General features: G+C 38.4%; 1 protein-coding gene across 4 annotated transcripts in view; it reads left to right on the plus strand.

The window, feature by feature from the left end:
• SFMBT1 (Scm like with four mbt domains 1) overlaps window positions 1–21,928 on the plus strand; it is a 157,385-nt gene that overhangs the window by 75,422 nt on the left and 60,035 nt on the right. For 3 of the 4 annotated variants that reach the window (XM_037728245.1, XM_017536410.2, XM_037728025.1), the window contains exons 2-3: window positions 7,022–7,172; window positions 17,853–17,947. In XM_037728245.1, the coding sequence (XP_037584173.1) occupies window positions 7,145–7,172; window positions 17,853–17,947 (123 nt within the window). In that variant the 5' untranslated portion in view covers window positions 7,022–7,144. Of the gene's footprint in view, window positions 1–7,021; window positions 7,173–12,975; window positions 13,023–17,852; window positions 17,948–21,928 lie in introns of all 4 variants that reach the window. The other variant, XM_037728464.1, reaches the window with a different exon arrangement.

Raw genomic sequence — 21,928 nt, forward strand, 5'->3', positions numbered from 1 at the left:
GCGATTACAGGCACGTGCCACCATGCCCAGCAAATTTTTTGTATTTTTAGTAGAGACGGGGTTTCACCATTTTGACCAGGATGGTCTCGATCTCTTGACCTCGTGATCCACCCGCCTCGGCCTTCCAAAGTGCTGGGATTACAGGCGTGAGCCACCGCGCCCGGCCTAAGTTATTCTTGAATTTGGGTTTTGTTCAGAATTTTCAGTGGTTTTATAAATTTATTAGTACCAATGTATTCAACTGAGATGGATTTTTCCCATGTTGGATTTATGGAATCATGAAAAGGTTTGGGTTAGAATTTTTATTTTTTATTTATTTATTTTTTTGAGACAGAATCTCACTTTGTTGCCAGGTGCCAGGCTGGAGTGCAGTGGCGCAATCTCGGCTCACTGCAGCCTCTGCCTACTGGGTTCAAGCAATTCTCCTGCCTCAGCCTCCTGAGTAGCTGGGACTACAGGCACGCGCCACCCATGCCCAGCTAATTTTTGTATTTTAATAGAGATGGGGTTTCACTATGTTGGCCAGATGGCCTCTATCTCTTGACCTCGTGATCTGCCTGCCTCGGCCTCCCAAAGTGCTGGGATTACAGGCGTGAGCTGCCCAGCCTTCAGAATTTTTTTCTTTTTTTTTTTTTTGGATACACAGTCTTGCTCTGTCACCTAGGCTGGAGTGCAGTGGTGCTCTCTTGGCTCACTGCAACGTCTGCCATGGGTTTGAGCAATTTTCCCACTTCAGCCTCCTGAGTAGCTGGGATTACAAGCATGCGCCACCACACTCAGCTTTTTTTTTTTCCACTTTTTGTATTGACAGGGTCTTGCCATATTGCTCAGGCTTGTCTTGAGCTCCTGAGCTCCAGTGATTCGCCACCTTGGCCTCCCAAAGTGTTGGGATTACAGGCATGAGCCATTGTGCCTGTCCTCAGATTTCATTTATAATATATGAGTGGCTATGATTTTTCTCTCAGAATTTAACTAAAACCTTGACTTTATCATACTTTATTTTTTAATCTCTCTCTAGTCAGACATGTAGCAGTGGGTTAAAACAATAAAAATGACACAACAAACAACTTAATGAAACAGTGGAATATTTCTGCCCCTAAGTTGCACTGGCATTTGACAGATGGAAAGACAACGTTTAATTTCGTTAGTCAAATAAAATGTGTAGTGACATTTGACTATAGTGAAGAGTGAAAGGCCGACAGAAAGCTACACCTGTTGGGGAACGGGAACAGAAAATGTAAGTTGACTCCACCACGATCTGCACTGTCAAGGTCAGAGTTAACTTTGCAGCTCTGCTGAAAATGGAGCATCTGATTTGCTGAATTGTTGCAATTACTATACTTAACAGCATACTTGAAATTATTGCTGGACTTATACCTGTTGAGTTGAGGGATAAGTGTACAAATTCAAATATTTCAGTAGGAATTTTCTTGCTAACTGCCTGGCATTTATTAAAGTATTTTTTTACAACCACTGTACGTATCAGTGATCTTTAGAACCACACTGAGGTCCTGTCCTTCCTAAGCCCTTTAAAGGTTACTTATGTCAGACACGTTAAATCATTTGGCTGGGGATACTTCCTACAGAAATCTCTCTTGCATTATTGCAACTTCCCCATGGAATCACTCGTCTTACTCAATGTTTATCTTTGCCTTGAAAACAAAGGGCATTAACATGAAGTGAGGTTACTATTACTAGTCTTAGAGTGTGGACTGTATGTGTAATCTAAAACAAGATGGGAAGTCTGAGGCAGGTGGATCACTTGAGGTCAGGGGTTCAAGACCAACCTGGCCACATGGTTAAACCCTGTCTTTACTAAAAATACAAAAATTAGCCGGGCGTGGTAGCTCACGCCTGTAATCCCAGCTACTCGGGAGGCTGAGGCAGGAGAATTGCTTGAACCTGGGAGGCAGAGGTTGCAGTGAGCCGAGATTGCACCACTGTACTCCAGCCTGGGCAACAGAGCAAGACTCTGTCTAAAAAATACCCACCAAAATGGGAGGAGAAATTTTTGCATAGCATATTTGTTGTTCAGATGACTTTTAGGTCTTTTTAAAAAATCTGTTAAAATTCCATGGTAGTTTTATATTATATTGATGAACCACTTAAAAATGAAGTAGTTGAGGCAGCAAACCACATTGCCATGTATGTACCTATGAAACAATTCCTGCATGATCTGCACATGTACCCCAGAACCTAAAGTACAATAATAAAAAAAAAGAAATCATTTTGATTTTTGTGCCCAGGTTTAGCTGTTGTTTTTTTAAGCATTTGTCCTGAAAGCTTATTTTTTCTAGTTAGTTTTGCCTTTTCAATTTTTATTTGTTTCTTGGAAGTGTTTAAAATTTCTCCAAGCTTCAGTATATTTTCTTAGAACCTCCTCCAAATATCTAGGCACCTATGTAGTTCACTAAAGTATTAAATTAGATGAGTAAGATCCAGATCAGTTCATTCATGAGAATGTCTTAATTTTTATTTATTTATTTATTTTTGAGACAGGGTCTCCCTCTCTTACCCAGGCTAGAATGCAGTGGTGTGATCATTGCTCACGGTAACCTCAGACTCCTGGGCTCAAGAGATCCTTCTGCCTCAGGCTTCCAAAGCACTGGGATTACAGGGGTGAGCCATTGCGCCCAACGTTATAGGCATTTAATTTAAATGAGTCACTGGTTTTTTTTTTGTTTTTTTTTTTTTTAAAGACGGAGTCTCACTCTGCTGCCTAGGCTGGAGTGCAGTGGCACAATCTTGGCTCACTGCAGCCTTAGCCTCCTGGGCTCAAGCAGTTCTCTTCTCAGCCTCCCAAGTAGTTGGATTACAGGCGCCCAGCACCGCACCTGGCTAATTTGTGTGTGTGTGTGTGTGTGTGTGTGTGTGTGTGTGTGTATGTTTTTAGTAGAGATGGGGTTTTACCATGTTGACCAGGTTGGTCTCAAACTCCTTACCTCGAGCAGTCTGCCTGCATCAGCCTCTCAAATTGCTGGGATTATAGGCGTGAGCCACCACACCAAGCCTTAAATGAGTAACTCTTAGTGTATTCTGTTTACCACAGGAGGGGTGATAATACCAAAATAAGTGGTAAAATAAATGATGACAGTAAAATAATTTAATATGAACAGTAAAGGAAAATTAAATTTTTATATACAAGCTCCTGGATATTTTACCATTTTTATCTTTACTGTGTAAAAAGACAGCATAGGCTAACAATAAAGAGACAGTATTAGCAGATACTCCACAGCAGAAGACTTCACAGCCTATTTCTTATGATCCTCTTAAGATGATGAACTGACTGCTCATTGGCTAAAATCTAAATGATGATGTAAGGTCGAAAAAATGTCACAGCCTTAGCTTTCTGCCACATGAGACTTGCATCTCTCGTACTTCATGGCTTTTGACTTTTGAAGCTTCATTAATGATCATTTTTGTACTTTGTGGCTCTCTGCACAAAATACTCTAACATGTTCCAAGACTTTATGAACATAAACAGTAGATGACATCTTCAAAGCCTAGTGACCCAACCGATACTTATTTAGGACCGACTTGTTTTGTCATAACCATGTTGAAGTGTCAAGACTTTATATATGGAGATTCTCCACAAAATTAGAGCCATAGGAACTTGAACTTGTTAACAACTTGCTTAAAACAGTGCCCCAGCACGTAGGCAGTCCTCAGTAAATATTAATTGCTGTTATCCCTTCTCTTCCTGTTCGATCGTTTGTCTGCCACTTACTCTGTTGGTTCGCGTGCTCCAGCCACAGCAGCCTTCAGGTCCTTCCCACCGTAGAACCTTGGTATATGCTGTTCTTGGTACTTGGAATAGTCCTCCTTCTCCCCCTTTTGCCTAGCTGCTGTATCATTTTCTCAGGGACATTGTCAGTGACCTATCATGTTAGGTTAGACCTGCTTTTATATTCTGTCTTATCACCTAGTACTTTTACTTCATAGCAATTTAAACGATTTTTTTATTATTATTGGCTGAATTTGTCTCCCTCCAGTTGGAAATAAGCTCCATGAAAGCAGGAACCATGTCTCTTTTTTTTTTTGTTTTGTTTTGTTTTTTGAGACGGAGTTTCACTCATGTTACCCAGGCTGGAGTGCAATGGCGCGATCTCGGCTCACCGCAACCTCCGCCTCCTGGGTTCAGGCAATTCTCCTGCCTCAGCCTCCTGAGTAGCTGGGATTACAGGCACGCGCCACCATGCCCAGCTAATGTTTTTTGTATTTTTAGTAGAGACGGGGTTTCACCATGTTGACCAGGATGGTCTCGATCTCTTGACCTCGTGATCCACCCGCCTCGGCCTCCCAAAGTGCTGGGATTACAGGCTTGAGCCACCGCGCCCGGCTAGGAACCATGTCTCTCTTGATTGCTTTACCCCATCCCCGAGAATAGCGATTGGTAAGGAGCTGGTGTTTGAAAAGTGTGTGGGAAATGAATACATTAGTAGGCGGAGTGATACAGTTTGAATGTTTTGGGCTTGGGGTAGAAACGTAAACTGAGGGAAGAGAGCACATTAGAAGCCTTTAATAGCACTCTCAAATTTCGATTCGATTGTTCCCGTCTTTGAAAGTGTGGGTTTCAGTGCTTATATTCTGTGATATGATTTGGGATAACTGGCATTTATCTCAAGTGGGATATCCACAATTTTAATAGTTATTAAAAACTTTTTCTATCCTCATTATGAAATGAAAATTTAAAATCTGAAAAAGATCCTTATTCATTTTACAGATAAAAAATTGACATAATATGGTAATGTATCATGATTGCTTAGCTAGTTATCAGTATAACCTAGGTTTTCTTACCCCGCCCCCCACCTTTCTTTTTGAGATAGGGTTTCACTCCCATTGCCCAGGCTGGAGTGCAGTGGCATAATTTTGGCTCACTGCAGCCTCGACCCCCTGGGCTCAAGCATTCTCCTGCCTCAGCCACCCAAGTAGCTGGGACTACAGGCATTCACTACCACACCCAGCTAATTTTTATCTGTATATTTTTGAGACAGGGTTTTGCTGTGTTGCCCAGGCTGGTCTCAAACTCCAGGGCTCAAGTGATCTGCCCACCTTGGTTTTCCAAAGTGCTAGGGTTACAGGTTTGAGCCACGTGCCTTGCCATCCCTACCGATTTTAAGGTATTGTCCTTTAGGTAGCTGATACCTTTTCAGGTATGTAAAAGTGATACAAGGATGTATTAAAATCTAAGTTTTTGACTGGACGTGGTGGCTCACATCTGTAATCCCAGCACTTTGGGAGGCTAAGGCAGTCCGATCACCTGAGGTTGGGAGTTTAAGACCAGCCTGGCCAACATGATGAAATCCCGTCTCTACTAAAAATACAAAAATTAGCTGGGTGTGGTGGCAGTTGCTTGTAATCGTAGCTACTCAGGAGGCTGAGGCAGGAGAATCACTTGAATCCAGGAGGCAGAAGTTACAGTGAGCCAAGATTGTGCCATTGCACTCCAGCCTGGGGGACAAGAGCAAGACTTCGTCTCAAAAAATAAATAAATAAATAAATAAAATTAATTAATTAATTAAAATCCAAGCTTTTTCTTTGTGATTAAAGTTACTTATGAGAATCATTTACTGGGGGCTGTAATACATACTCAAAACTTTTGAGAGGTACAGAATTGCCTTATCCTGCAGGATATCACCCCTGAAGCTGTGCTGTTAAGTACCCATCCCAATTCTGTAGTTTTCTGTATTGTCACTCTTGCAGTTAGTTCATGCCATGCTTTCCTGTACCAGCTCTTTCTCCCTTTCCTTTACTCTTTCTAATGTATTAGGCACATATTAAGATAATATCTTAGATTATTTTACATGTATGTAAAGCAAGAATAAATAGATTCATCCATACTGCGACAGGGATGAACCTCAAAAACATGATAAGCGAAAGAAAGCCAAATATGAAAGACCACATATCATTGGTTTCATTTATGTGAAATGTTCGGGAAACACAAAATCTGTAGAGAGAGAAAGCAGATGAGTGGTTGCTTGAGCTTAGGGTTGGAATGGGAAGGAACTGCAAGTGGGCATGTGGCTTCTTTTCAGGATAGTAGAAATATTTTCAAATTCAGTTGTGAGGATGGTTACACTTTGTACCTTCACTAGAAGTTATTAATTTGTACATTTAAAATGGGAAATTTTCATATGTGAATTGTGTCTCAGTCAGGCTTGGTTTTTTTTTTAAATCTTTTTTTGAGACAGTGTCTGGCTCTGTCACCCAGGCTGGAGTACAGTGGTGTGATCTTGGCTCACTGCAACCTCCGTCCCCTGGACTCAAGCCATCCTCCCACCTCAGCCTCCCAAGTAGCTGAAACTACAGGCGTGTGCCACCACGCCCAGCTAGTTTTTGTATTTTTAATACAGATGAGGTTTTGCCATGTTGCCCAGGCTGGTCTTAAACTCTTGGACTCAAAGCAGTCTCCCACCTCAGCCTTCCAGAGTGCTGGAATTGCAGGTGTGAGCCACTGCATCCAGCCCTAGAGCTGTTTTTTTCAAAAAAGAATAAACAGGTTCAAAGCTTATTTTGGAGAAATTATCTTTATAATTGTAGGTTAATATGGTTCATATTTATGGTTCTGCATAATCTAGATAAATGAAATGAAAAATTAGATGAAGTAGTATATCGTATCCTGAATCATATTTGTTGGGTAAGACAGCATTGAAAGCCAACTCCCCCCTCCCCTTAGGAAACAGTTAGGAATTGGAGTTTTGTGGGTAGGAATCACGGTGCTAAGTATGGTAATGTAAATTTAAAGGATAATGATTCATATATATCTTAGGTTATTGTGAGTTTTAGATTTGTTTTCAAGATCTCGATAGCATGTACTTTCTACACATCCACAGATGTACATGCGCCCACAAATACGCATATAGACTCTTCAAAATTAGAAAAGGTGTCAATTTTTTCCTCCAATCCTATCTATTCTGCCAGTGTTTTTGTCTTATCTCTCAATTAGTGGAGTGCCATGTTTTATGAGTGAGTAAACACACTTGGGCTTCAGGCTGTTTATGTGGTATTTTTCATTTTTCAGCACTTTCATTTGGACCCTTGGATACCCATTGAACAGATTGAAAACTGCAAGTAATCTTCAGATCTTAGCAGAACCATAGGCCTTTCCTTTGTGTTGGGAGGATATAGCCTATATGCTGTGGAAATGAACGGGGAGCAGCAGCTTGATGCAGGTATTGGTTTTATTCTCAGAATTTATTCTCTAGGATGCACAGTTATATCACTTGCCTGTGTTACATTGTCTGACTTATCTCTCTATCACTGAACTGGAAGTTCTTTGAAGTTGTAGGTTGTTTTTCATTGCCATCCTCTGTACTTATCAGAGAACCTGGCACTAGGGGGTTACTAATAATGTTTGCTGAAAAAATAAGAAACTGTTGTTATGAACAGACTCCTCTTTTAAAATAGCATTAAAAATTTGATGATTACTTTCTAGTTATTTTGAAGCAATAAGCATTCACAGGAGTTCGCAAAGACAGCACTTACAGATTTCATGTTCCTTTTACCTAGTTTCTCTCATTAGTTACTATAATATGATATGAAACTGAGGAAATTGATATTCCTATAAAGAATGTGTAATTCTGTGTCATTTTATCACATATGTAGATAACTGGAACCATCCGCTCAGTCAAGATACAGAACTATTCCATCACCACAAAGAGCTCTCACACCTATCCTCCTTCCCCCTACTTTCCCTAATCCCAGGCAACTGTAAATCTGTTCTCCATCTCTCTAATTTTGCCATTTAAAGAATGTTACATAAATAGAATAACAGTACATGGCTTTTTGAGATGGGCTTTTTTCTTTCAAAATAATGCCATTGAGATCCATCCAAGCTCTGCATATGCTGACAGTTTGTTCCTTTTTATTGTGGAGTGGTATTCATGAATGTACTACGGTTTGGTTAACCATTCATCTGTTGTAGTACATTTTGGTTGTTTCCAGTTTTTGGCTGTTACAAACAAGTGATTGCTGTCAACAATTATGTATGTAATGCTTCATTTTTCTGGGGTACATACCAAGCAATACAATCACTAGATCATATTTAGTAAAGAAAACTGCAGAATTATGCTCCAGAGTGGCTGTGCCATTTTACATTCTCTCCAGCAGTATGTGAGAGATCTAGTTTCTCCATATCCTCACTATTGTCTGGTGTTGTCATTACTTTTGTTTAAGCCATTCTGATAGGTGGGTAGTGACAGCTCATCATGGTGTTAATTTGTACCTCCCTAATGGCCGCCAGTGATATTGAACGTCTTTACATGTTCCTATTTGGCATCTCTATATCCTCTTCAGTGAAATATCTCTTCATGTCTTTGGCTCATTCTAAACTGGTTTATTTTTAATTAATAAGGATTGTGGGTTTTTTGGTTTTTTGTTTTGTTTTTCAAAAAGCTTTATTGAAGCATGATTTTTTTTTTTTGAGATGCAATACACATACCATAAAATCAACCCTTTTAGAGTACATAATTCAGAGGTTTTTAGTCTGTTCACAAAGTTGTCCAACCATCATGCTAATTCCAGAACATTCCATCACCCCCAACAGCATACCATTAGCCGTTGTTTCCTGTTCCACCCAGACCCTGGCATTCATAATCTACTTTCTGTCTGTATGGATTTACCTGTTCATGCTTTCTTTTGTTAACGTTTACATGATGTATCTTTTTCATCCTTTTCTTTTCAACATGGCTGTGTCATTATATTTGAAATAAGGTTCTTGAAACAGCATATAGTCATTTAAAAAAATTCTGGCCTTATATATATATACCATTTATACTTAATGTAATTATTGATATGTTTTGATTCAAGTCTGCCTTTTTTGCTTTATTTTTTCTGTTTTTGTTTGTTTGTTTCTCTAGAGCAATGAGAGTTCTTTCAGACTGGTTCCTGTGTTCTTTTTTTCCCCTGTGCTTTGCTATGGGTTACTTGAATTTTTTTTAGAATTTTGATTTGTACTGTTTTTGAGTATATCCTTTTGTAACACTTATTAGGGATTACTTTAGGTATTACATTACATATATATATATAACTTATCACAATCGTCATTTTATTACTTTGAGTGAAGTATAGAAACCTTATGTACTTTTACAGCTCTTTACCCTTTTTTATTTATAATTGCTTTAAATATTTTCTCTACATATTTGAGAACCACATCAGACATGCTTAACATTTTTGCTTAAACTGTCAAACATATAATTTAGAACACTTAAGGAAAATTATATTTTTCAATATTTTTACTGTTTCTGTTGTCATTTATTCTTTCGTGATTTTCCAAGTTTCTTTTGTCATTTCATTTCTATTTAGAGAATTTTCTTTGGTCACCTTTTTAAAGGAGGTCTACTAGTAACAGATTGTCTTTGTTTCCTTTCATCTGAGAATGTGTTATTTCCCCATTTGTTATTGAGGGATATTTTTGCTGGATATAGAATCCTGGATTGAAAGTTCATTTCTCTCAGCTCTCAAAAAATATTGTGCTACTTCTTTCTGGACTCCATAGTTTCTGATGAGAAATCTGCTGTCATTGGACACTCCCCACCACCAACTCTCTGCTTTAAGAGAGGTTTCTCTTTTGTTAATTTTAAGATTTTTTTTTTCTTTTTAGTTTTCAGAAGTTTGAGCCTAGTGTATCTTTTTATGGATTTCCTGGGGTTTAGCTTGTTTGGGATTTACTTAGCTTCTTGAGTTTATAGACTTAATATCTTTTGACAGGTTTAGAAAATTTTTAGCCGTTATTTCTTCAAATACTTTTTCAGTCGTCATTTCTTCTTTTTCTGGAACTTTGATAAAACTAACATTAGAGCTTCTCTTATTGTCCCACAGGTCCCTCAGACCCTCTTCGTTTTTTAAAAATGTTTTCTCTCTGTTGTTTAGATTGCGTGTTTTCTGTTGTTTTGTCTTCAATTTTACTCATTCTTTCTTGTCTGCCTCATTTTGCTGTTGAACTTACCCATAGAGTTTTTTTTTTTAATTGGATTATTTTCAGTTCTAAAATTTTCTTTTTGAGCTGGAGAAGGAAGAGGGAAGATAATGGCCCCAACTTAAAATGTTAAATTTCGCTCTTCTAACTGAGGTTTAGTGGCTTATCTTGAATAGATGATTTTTGTTTGTTCTGTGCCTTTGGTTAATTTTAGAACTTTGAAATGATTGATTTTTATTGGTTAGCCAGTCTTTTGGTTCTTTTATGGGAGAGTGGCTTAACTGAGGTAATCATTCTACCATTTCAGAAGTTGATTTTTCTTTTGTTTTAAATATTATTAACTCATGTATTCAAGTACATATATGTATATATACATTTGATGAGTTTGAATTCATTGCTGTAATCATTCTTTTGATGATCAAATTCTAGAGCAGCAAGAGTTCTGTCAGACTGGTTTCTGTGCTCTTCTGAAGTGATGTATCTTTGATATAGTTAGTCCTTGCCTTCTGGACCAGTAAGATTCCCAAGTACCTCCTGAACATAACCTGCCCCAAACTTGCAATCTGCTGTTTCTCCGAGGAGCTTTTTTTTCTTTAAAGTAGGTATGGTATTTAGAGACCACAATCTGGGTGCTGGAGTGCTAATTTGATACTAGGTTGTCATTTATTCTAGGACTTACTTATAGACATAGCCAGAAAATACACATTTAAACTTATTTTTTATGTTTTAGAGATAAAATTTTGCTGTTACCCAGGCTGGAGTGCAGTGGCACGATCAGAGCTCACTGCAGCCTCAAACTCCTGTGTTTAAGTGATCCTCCCACCTCAGCTTCCCAAGTGTCTGGGACCACAGGCACATGCCACCATGCGCAGCAGTTTTTTATTTTTGTAGTGATGGGGTCTTGCTATGTTGCCCAGGCTGGTCTCAAAGTCCTGGCCTCAAGTGATTTTCCTGCCCCAGCCTCCCAAAATGCTAGAATTTACAGGTGTGAGCCACCATGCCCTGCCATGGAAATACATATCTTTTGAAGAGTAAAGAAGATAATGGTTTTACATTGATATTTACAATTGAAATTTAAAATTACAGGGTTTTAGCTGGGCACAGTGGCATGCACCTGTAGTCCTAGCTACTCGGGAAGCTGAGGTGGCCTGAGCCTGGGAGTTCAAGGCCAGGTGGGCAGCATAGTGAAACTCCATCTCAAAAACATCAACAACAATAACAAACCAAAAAAAAGAGAAAAAAACAGGGTTATAAGGTTTTTTCTTTTTTGATTTTATGCTTATATCTCTTCCCTTTTAGGAATGTCTTGTTTGCTAATGATGGTAATATTATTACTTCTTCGTTTTTATTCTATAAAAGTTCTCTAATTATTTTAAAATAATAATACCAGCATTTCATATATCAACCACAGTGTGCAGTTTAAGATTTCTTTATAGTTTTTGCTTTTAAATATATTCCACTGGTGTTTACAGTCACAGTATTGTATTTTATTATGAGTTAGGCCAGGCCCAGTGGCTCACACCTGTAATTCAGTACTTTGGGAGGCAGAGGCAAGAGGATCTCTTGAGCCCAGGAGTTCAAGACCAGTCTGGGCAATATAGGGAGACTCTGTCTCTACCAAAAAAAAAAAAAAAATTAACCAGGCACAGTGGCAAGTGCCTGTAGTCGCAGCCACTTGGGAGTCTGAGGTGAAAAGTTGCTTGAGCCAGGGTGATTGAGGCTTCAGAAAGCTTTGATTGCACCACTCCACTCCAGCCTGGGTAACAGAGAGCAGGAGCCTGTCTCAAAAACAAAAATAAATAATATTACTTAAAGGAATCCTATTTTCTTGTGGTTTTCCCACCAACAGTTGGCTCATGTGTTTCAGTTCATTTGCAATTTATAGAATTTTTTAGTTTGATTTAATTGTTTCTAATTTGTATAACGAGTCTGCATACTTCTGAAGTCAAAATTGGCTGGGCAGTGGCTCACCAGGCGGTGGCTCATGCCTGTAATCCCAGCAGTTTGGAAGGGTAAGGCGGGCAAGCCACCTGAGGTAAGGAGTTTGAGACCAACCTGGCCAACATGGTAAAACCCATCTCTACTAAAAATATAAAAATTAGCCATGTGTGGTTGTATGCACCTGTAATCCCAGCTACTGGGGAGGCTGAGCAAGGAGAATCACTTGTACCCAGGAGGTGCAGGTTGCAGTGAGCTGAGATCGCGCCATTGCACTTCAGCCTGGGCGACCGAGTGAAACTCCCTCTCAAAAATAAATAAATAGAGTCAAAATTATATAACAAGCCTCACACTTCAACCTGATATTACTCATTTTTTCTCTTTTTTCACATATATAACCAGTTTTATTACTTTTTATTCTCCTATTGTTCATTTAAAAATATAAACAAATATTAGTGAGTATATACACATATATACTCATACTCATATCTCTCTCTCCTTTTTTTTTTTTTTTTTTTTTTTTTTTAATTTTTCCTTCTTTTTTTTTTTTTTTTTTTTTTTTTGAAAATGGAGTCTCACTGTGTCATCCAAGCTGGAGTGCAGTGGCACAATCTTGGCTCACTGCAACCTCTGCCTTCGGGTTCAAGTGATTCTCCTGCCTCAGCCTCCTGATTAGCTGGGATTACAGACACACACCACCAGACACCAGGCTAATTTTTGTATTTTTAGTAGAGATGAGGTTTCACCATGTTGGGCAGGCTGATCTCGAACTCCTGGCCTCATGTGATCCACCCACCGTGGCCTCCCACAGTGCTAGGATTATAGGTGTGAGCCAGTGCGCCTGGCCTCTTTCCCATCTTATACAAAAAGTGGGGATTAAAAAAAAAAACTAATGTTTTGTAGTGTGGTTTCTCTTAACAGTATATTTTGGATATTATTCCACATCAGTATATAGAGATTGTTCTCATTGCATTTTACAGCAACCAGTACTGAATATATATATACCATATTTATTCAACCATTTCCTTATTGATGGACATAAGGGTTATTTCCAGTCTTGGTATTACAAATAGTGCTGCAATGAATGGCTTTGTACATATGTCTTTTTGTATTTTTGCCAGCATATCTTTGGGATAGATTCCTAGAAGTGGGATTGCTGGATCAAAAGGTAAATACATACGTAATTTTGTTAGATATTGCCAAGTTTTCTTCCAAGAGGTTGTGTCATTATCCTTTACCTGTTTAACTACAGCCTCACCATAGAGTATATTGTCACACTTTGGAATTCTTTTCAATCTGATATCTCTGTCATTTTAATTTGTATTTCTCTTGAAATAAAATTTGCACATTTTTCATATATTTAAGGATTATTCATTTCTTTTTTATAAACTCATACATCTTGCTCATTATCTCATTGCATCATTAGTCTTGTTTCTTCTCAGCTTTGTGTAAGAGATTTTAGTTCAGTGATTCATCATTTTAATTGTTATTTATTTTTTATTTTTAAATTAACATGCTATTTAAGGGCCTAGAGTCCTGGCTAAGGACCATGAAAGCCCAGCCTTGTTATGTTTTAGTAATGCAAATTGACTTTCTACTGGCCTATGCTTTCAAGATGTTCTCAAAGCAGTCTTTATTGGCTTGTATTTCTAATGAAAACATTTCAAATACACTAAAACTATGGAAAAGACTGTAACAAAACAGCCATGTACCTAGCATAAATATTTAATAAATGTTAATGTTCAATATTTGTTTTTACTTTTCTTTTTTGGTAAAATGTCCACAATGTAAAATTTGCCATTTTCAACTCTTTTTTTTTAAAGAGGTGGGGTCTTGCAACATTGCCCAGGCTGGAGTGCCGTGGCTATTCACAGGCACAATCATAGTGCACTACAGTCTTGAACTCCTGGGGTCAAGCAGTTCTCCTGGTTCAGCCTCCTCAGTAGCTGGGACTGCAGGCCATTGTAACAGTCTTTAATTGTATAGTTCATTGGCATTAAGTACATTCACACTGTTGTGCAATCATCACTGCCATCCCTCTTCTTAAATTTACAAGTGGGAACTGTATACCCATTCAACAATAACTCCCCATTACCCAGTTTCCCTAGCCCCTGGCACCCACTGTTTACTTTTCTGTTTCTATGAATTCAACTACTCTAGGTATCTCATTTAAGTGGAGTCTTATAGTATTTGTCCTTTTGTGACTAGCTTATTCCTCTTAGCATAATGTCTTCAATGTTTATCAATGTTGTACTGTGTGTCAGAACTTTATTTTGGGGGGGATGTGGTCTCACTCTGTTGACCAGGCTGGAGTGCAGTGATGTGATTACTGTTCACTGTGGCCCAATCTCCCAAGTAATCTTCCCATCTCATCCTCTCAAGTAGCTGGGACTATGGGCACTCATCACCATGCTCAGCTAACTTTTAAAAATATTTTTGTAGACATGAGATTTCCCTCTGTTTCTCAGGCTGGTCTCAAACTCCTGGGCTTAAGCTGTCCTCCCACCTTGGCTTTTCAAAGTGTTGGGATTATAGGCAGGAACCACTGCACCCGGCCAGAATTTCCTTTTTTTAAAAGGCTAAATAATATTCCATTGTATGTATACCACATTCATTTTGTTATCCATTCATCTGGTGATGGACACTTGGGTTGCTTCCACCTTTTGGTTATTGTGAATATTGCTGCCGTGAACATTTATGTACAAATACATGTTTGAGTCCTTGTTTTTAATTCTTTTTGGGTATATACACAGACAGACATAGATAGATAATATGATAATTAAAAATATTTTGCTCTACAGTTTTCTACAGTGGACCATGCCCAACTGATGTTGAGCTTTATTTATGTTTGTTGGCTGCATAAATGTTTTCTTTTGTAAAGTGTTCATGTCCTTTGCCCACTTTTTAATGGGGTTGTTTGGGTTTTTCTTGTAAATTTGTTTAAGTTCCTTGTAGTTTCTGGATATTAAACCTTTGTCAGATGTATAGATTACAAAAATGTTTTCCCATTTGTTGTCTGTTTGCTCTGATGATAGTTTCTTTTGCTATGCAGAAGCTCTTTAGTTTAATTAGATCCCATTTGTCAATTTTTTTTGCTTTTGTTGTTTTTGTCATGAAATCTTTGTCTGTGCCTGTTCCTGAATGGCATTGCCTAGATTTTCTTCTAGGATTTTTATAGTTTTGGGTTTTACATTTAAGCCTTTAATGCATCTTGAATTAATTTTTGTATAAGGTGTAAGGAAGGAGTCCAGTTACAATTTTCTGCATAGGGCTAGTCAGTTCTTCTAGCACCATTTATTAAGTAGGGAATCCTTTCCTTAGTGCTTGTTTTTGTCGGGTTTGTCAAAGATCAGATGATTGTAGATATGCAGTTCTGAGTTCTCTTTTCTGTTCCATGGGTCTAGGTGTCTGTTTTCCTACCAGTACCATGCTGTTTGGATTACTGTAGACTTGTAGTATAAAGTCAGGTTGAGTTATGCATCCACCTTTGATCTTTGATTGTCTTGGCCCTTTTTTGGTTTCATATGAAATTTAAAAGTTTTTTTTTCTAATTCTGTGGAGAATGTCAATGGTAGTTTAATGGGAATAGCATTGACTCTATAAATCACTTTGGGCAGTATGACCATTTTCACGATATTGATTCTTCCTGTTCGTGAGCATGGAATGTTTTTCCGTTTGTGTCCTCTCTGATTTCCTTGAGCAGTGGTTTGTAGTTCTCCTTAAAGAGGTCCTTCACTTTCCTTATTAACTGTATTCTTAGGTATTTTATTCTCTGTAGCAGTTGTGAATGGGAGTTGATTCATGATTTGACTTTCTGTTTGTCTGTTGTTGGTGTATAGGAATGCTTGTGATTTTTGCATATTGATTTTGTATTATGAGATTTTGTGGAAGTTGCTTCACAGCTTAAGAAGGTTTTGGGCTGAAACAATGGGATTTTCTAGATATAGGATCATATCATCTGCAAACAGAGACAGTTTGGCTTCCTCTCTTCTTATTTGAATACGCTTTGTCACTTTCTCTTGCTTGATTATCCTGGCCAGAACTTCCAGTACTACACTGAATAGGAATGGTGAGAGAGGGCATCCTTGTCTTGTGCCAATTTTCAAGGGAAATGCCTCCAGCTTTTGCCTATTCAGTATGATATTGGCTGTGGGTTTGTCATAAATGGCTCTTATTATTTTGGGATATGTTGCATCAATACCTAGTTTATTGAGAGTTTTAAACATGAAGGGATGTTGAATTTTATTGAAGGCTTTTCTGTGTTATTGAGAAAGTCATGTGGTTTTTGTCTTTAGTTCTGTTTATGTGATGAATTATGTATATTGATTTGGGTATGTTGAACCAGCCTTGCATTTCAGGGATGAAGCCTACTTAATTGTGGTAGATGAGCTTTCTGATGTGCTGCTGGATTATGTTTTCCAGTATTTTATTGAGGATTTTTGCATCGATATTCATTAGGGATATTGGCCTGAAGTTTTCTTTTTTTTGTTGTTTCTCTGACAGATTTTGGTATCAGGATGATGCTGGCTTCACAAAATGAGTTAGGAAGGAGTCCCTTGTTTTCAGCTTTTTGCAGTAGTTTCAGAAGAAATGGTACTAGCTCTTCTTTGTACCTCTGGTAGAAATCAGCTGTGAATCCATCTGGTCCTGAGCTTTTTTTGGTTGGTAGACTATTTATTACTGCCTCAATTTCAGAACTCATTATTGGGCTATTCAGGGATTCAACTTCTTCCTGGTTCAGTCTTGGGAGGGTGTATGTGTCCAGGAATCTATCCATTTCTTCTAAATTTTCTAGTTTATTTGCATGGAGGTTATTTATAGTATTCTCTGATGGTTGTTTGTATTTCTGTGGGGTCAGTGGTGATATGCCTTTATCATTTTTTATTGTGCCCATTTGATTCTTCTCTACTTTCTTCTTTATTAGTCTAGTTAGTGGTCTCTCTATTTTATTATTTATGTATTTATTTTAAGACAGAGTCTCACTTTGTCACTCAGGCTGGAGTGCAGTGGCATGATATTGACTCACTGCAACCTCCACCTCCTGGGTTCAAGAGAGTCTCCTGCCTCAGCCTTCTGGGAAGCTGGGATTATGTAGCATGTGCCACCATGCCCGGCTAATTTTTGTATTTTCAGTAGAGACAAGGTTTCACCATGTTGGCCAGGCTGGTGTGGAACTCCTGACCTCAAGTGATCTGACCACATCGGCCTCCCAAAGTGCTGGGATTACAGGTATTTCATTAATTCTTTTAAAAAAACAGCTCTTGTATTTGTTGAATTTTTTGGAAGGGTTTTTTGTGTCTCTGTATCCTTTATTTCCTCTCTGATCTTGGTTATTTCTTACCTTCTGCTAGCTTTGATGTTTGTTTTCCCTTGGTTCTCTAGTTCATTTAGTTGCGATGTTAGGCAATCTTTCTAGTTTTTTGATGTGGGAAATTTAGTGCTATAAATTTTTCTCTTAACACTTGGGATATGTTTTAAAGATAGTACCTACAGAGTTATTTTACAGATTGGATGTAAGGTATAAGAAAAAGGGAGGGAAGCAAGGATAACAACACTTTGTTTTTGATTGAGGGAAAATACTTACTAGGGAGCATCTTTCACTCAGAGAGTACTTAGAAGGAATCAAGCTGAAAATTTAAGTTTGAAATGCCTATTAAGTATCTTCAGTGTTTGACATTAGAATACTAAATTTCAGTCCAACGTAATAGTAGTGGTTTATATTCCCACCAGCTTTATATGATCCATTTGGGTGAACTCTGGATTTGGGTGCCTCTTCAGCAAGAGACAGCATGCCAAACTACTGTTCTGTGAAGAGCCATTGACAATCAGTGCACTAAGGGCACCTATCATTTATACAACAAAAACCCTACTTAATTGTTTTGTGCAAAATCAGTTGTGAAGTAAATTCTGTAAAGTTAGGTTTATTAAGTTTATATTTTTATACCTTGACTTTTCTTTAATTGGAATTCACCTGTTTTTGTTTCATTTTTCATTCTAGATGCCGGCTCTGGTATGGAAGAGGTAGAATTAAGCTGGGAAGATTATCTAGAAGAAACAGGGTCCACAGCAGTTCCCTATGGGTCTTTTAAACATGTAAGCAATAACTATATTTGCCTTACTGGTGTTATATTCCTTTATTTCAAATCTCTGTATCATCATTAGAGAATGTAAAGCTATTTTAATTCATGGTACTTGAAAGAATTTAAGAGCTTTTTCTTTCCTCCTGCCACCCTTAGTAAGAACCCTTGCCATATTCTAAAATTGTTTTAGTTTTGTATATTTTTCGCCACTCAACGCATGATTTATCTTTTTGACTGTTCATGAATATTCCTTTATTTTTGTCAAAAAACCTTGTCATAAATTGAAGAAAATTATTTATTGCACTTTATTGCATTTATTTTGTTGCATTCATTGAAAGTAATTTCAACAGCATTATTTGCTGTCACTCTTACTGAGCAGATTGTAAGTATGACATACATACTTAGTACATATCATATTAGTGGCCTATGCAGGCCAGTTTTATTCCCTAACAACCCAGTTTAATGCTCTGTCAATGACAACATATTTGCCTTGTGTAATGACTTTAGAATGTAAGAAAGTACCCCAAATTTTGTTCATAATTTATATCTAGACCTAGGATTTTTTTGGCGGGGCAGGCCAGGTTCTCACTCTGTTGCCCATCACAGCTCACTGTAGCCTCAACCCCCTGGGCTCAGGTGATCCTCCCACCTCAGCCTCTTAAGTAGCTGGGACTACAGATGTACACTACCACACCTAGGTAATTTTTAGTAGATATGGTCACCATGTTGCCCAAGCTGGTCTCAAACTTCTGGGCTCAAGCAATCCATCCACCTTGGCCTCCCAAAGTGCCGGGATTACAGGTGTGAGCCACTGTGCCCATCATAGACCTAGTTTTTACCCTAACTCCCTCTTAAAACACACAGAATAATTGATTCCAAAACTACTTATTTCATATTTGTCATAGCCTGCTTGGGCTGCCATAACAAAATATCACATATTAGGTGGATAAACAACTGACATTTATCTTCTCACAATTCTGGAGGCTGAAAGCCCAGGATTAGGGTGTGTAGCTGCTTTCTGGTGAGGACTCTCTTTCTGGCTTGCAGATAATTGCGACATTGCTGTGTCCTCACATGGTAGAAACAGAGAGAGCTCTCGGGTGTCTCTTCTTAAAGGACACTAATTCTGTTAGATCAGGGCTCTATCCTTAGGCCCTCTAAATGTTTGTGTCCTCCCAAAATTTATATGTTGAAACCTAATCCCCATTGTGGTGGTGGTGGTATGAAGAGGTGAGGTCTTGGGGAGGTAATTAGGCCATAAAGGTTCTTTCTCCTGAATGGGATTAACGCCTTTATAAAGGAGGCCTGAGAGAACTTGTTTGCTCCTTCCATCGTGTAAAGACAGCAAGAAGGCACCATCTTTGAAGCAGAAAGTGAGCCCTCACCAGATCCTGAATCTTCTGGGGCCTTGATCTTGGACTTTCCAGCCTCCAGAATTGTGAACAGTAAAGTTCTATTGTTTATGCACTGTCCAGTCTAAGTTATTTTGGTGTAGCAACCCAAATGGACTAAGACAACCTTCAAAAAGGGCCTGTCTCCAAACAGAGTCAGACTGGAGGTTAGGGTTTGAACATACAAATTTTGGGTTGAACAGTTCAGCCCTTAGCAGTGGTCAATAGGGCATAGTTTTTTTGTTCTAGGATTTGTAAAGACACTGATGTTACATCTTTACATAAATAAAGACCCAGCACACTCACTATTGTTTGTGACTTTGTGAGGTTCGACCATATTCTTTTAGCTGTTGTCTTTATATGCCAAATAATCCCACTATTTTTATTTTTATTTTTTGAGAGGGAGTTTCGCTCTTGTTGCCCAGGCTAGAGTGCAATGGCGCAATCTTGGCTCACTGCAACCTCCGCCTCCCAAGTTCAAGTGATTCTCTTGTCTCAGCCTCCCAAATAGCTGGGTTTACAAGAGTGCATCACCACACCCACATAATTTTTTGTGTTCAGTAGAGATGGAGTTTCACCATGTTGGTCAGGCTAGTCTCAAACTCCTGACCTCAGGTGATCTACCTGCCTTGGCCTCCCAAAGTGTTGCATTACAGGCATGAGCTACCAGGCCTGGCAAGTTCCACTATTTTTAGTTTATCCTCATGTGAAAACTCAGTCATGTTAGCTGCTCTTTTTGGTCATTCTTAGTTCATGTGTATCTCTCTTAAAGTGATGAGAATTATGTATTTCAGATAAGGATTTTATTTCATATTGCATTGGTTAATCTTTTGTAATTGTTCTCAGTATTCTTTAATAACATGGAAAGTCTGTTTAGTGGTTATATAATACCTTTGAATTCTTGTTTGTGATGCTGTTCTAATATGTACTTACCCAAGCTTATTTATTTGTGCTAATCAAATGGAGAACAAATTTTCTTACAAAGATTCTGGTTCTGACAATGTCATGTTAAAGAAACAGATTTCATCTCTTCCTCTTTGAATGACAAAGCAACCAGGAGAGTGGAAAACAAATGCATACTTCTTTATTGGCAAATGTAGGAAATATTTGTAAATCCGAATCATAATGTATGGTGAAGGGCTGCCAAATATAGTGAAATCAAACATGGATGTGGAAAGATTCTGAGATGGGATGCTTGGGGCTAGCAAATCATAGGCAAAGCTGGTAGAACTCAGATCTCCAAATCAAAGGAGATAGATGTGCAGCCCAATGGCCAGAATTTTACAGGATCCAATCTGGAACACAGGAAGGAGGAATTAGAGGTTAATCAGATTTCCAGGGAGAAAGGATCTCAAAGAGTGAAAAAGCCTTGCTCATGAGCATTCTGGTGGAAGGAACGGCACCCACTGTGGGAAAGGCACTAAGCGTTACCTAGATGCTCTAGTACAAAAGCTTTAAACTGTTAGGGAAGGATTACAAACTCTTACTAATCCTGTGACAAAGGTACAGACCTGTTATACCCTGGGAAATAGAATAGAGGGGAAAATAAGCCCTCTGTCCCTGGAAGAGGGATAGGAATACATATTGGAGCATTATGGGTTCTCTACAGTTGAGGGACAGGTACAATCATTGAGAAGTTCCCACCCTCTAGACCCAGGGACACAGAGCCTCCAAGACTGTGGCTGAATCTCAGAGAGCGCTTCCTGCTGCTTGTCCCCTGCCACCAAGTTAGAGTGTTGGAAAATGGCAGTCTGTTTTATGGGAGCAGCAAGAGCATGGAGAAAGATGGTCTCTGAGGTGCAGTCACCAAAAAAAAAGAGACCTGAATCTGAGGGTGGAACAGCAGACATTGAGATAAAGGAAAAACCCTCTGGCAAATGAGCCTCTACCCTAAATACTAGATGATACTAGAGGAGTTTGAAGCCTGTGGTGCACTTGTGAATGTACCATAGCAACAATAAAATCCAAATCCAGCTTCATGCCTGACTAGATTGACTTAACTTTCTCTCTCAAACTAAAGATCTAAGAAAAGAAGAAACATGCCCATTTCTAGGCATACATACCATTTGCCTCAGTCTTGACTATTCTAAACATAATGTCTGGCTTCCAACCAAATATTATGGGGCACATAAAGAAGCAAACAAACAGCAAACTGTCAAAAGACAAAGCAATCAATAGAACCAGATTCATATGACCCAGATGTCAGAATTTTAAACAATGGTGATTAATATGTTAAAAGCTCTAGCAGAATAGGTGGAGAATGTGCCTGAACAGAAAAGGAATTGCAGCAGAGTTGAAAGCTATTAGAAAAAATGAAATAGAAATAATAAAAATGAAAAATAGCAAAGTTGAATACCTTTGGCAGGCTCACCAGTAGATTTGACACAGCTGAGGAAAGGATCCATGAACTTGAAGACAGATCAATAGAAATTGCCCAGATTGAAACGCAAAGAGAAAAAAGGGTGGGAATTTAAAAAAGACCAGAGCAACCAACAGTGTAAGATATAATATCAAAAAAGTATAATATATTTATAATTGGAATCTCAGAAGGAAAAAGGAGAGTGAGGAAAAGATATTTGATAAGATAGACAATTTTCTTTTTT

This window comes from Cebus imitator, unplaced genomic scaffold, assembly GCF_001604975.1.
Source record: "Cebus imitator isolate Cc_AM_T3 unplaced genomic scaffold, Cebus_imitator-1.0 Scaffold0, whole genome shotgun sequence".
Taxonomy (NCBI): Eukaryota; Metazoa; Chordata; class Mammalia; order Primates; family Cebidae; genus Cebus; species Cebus imitator.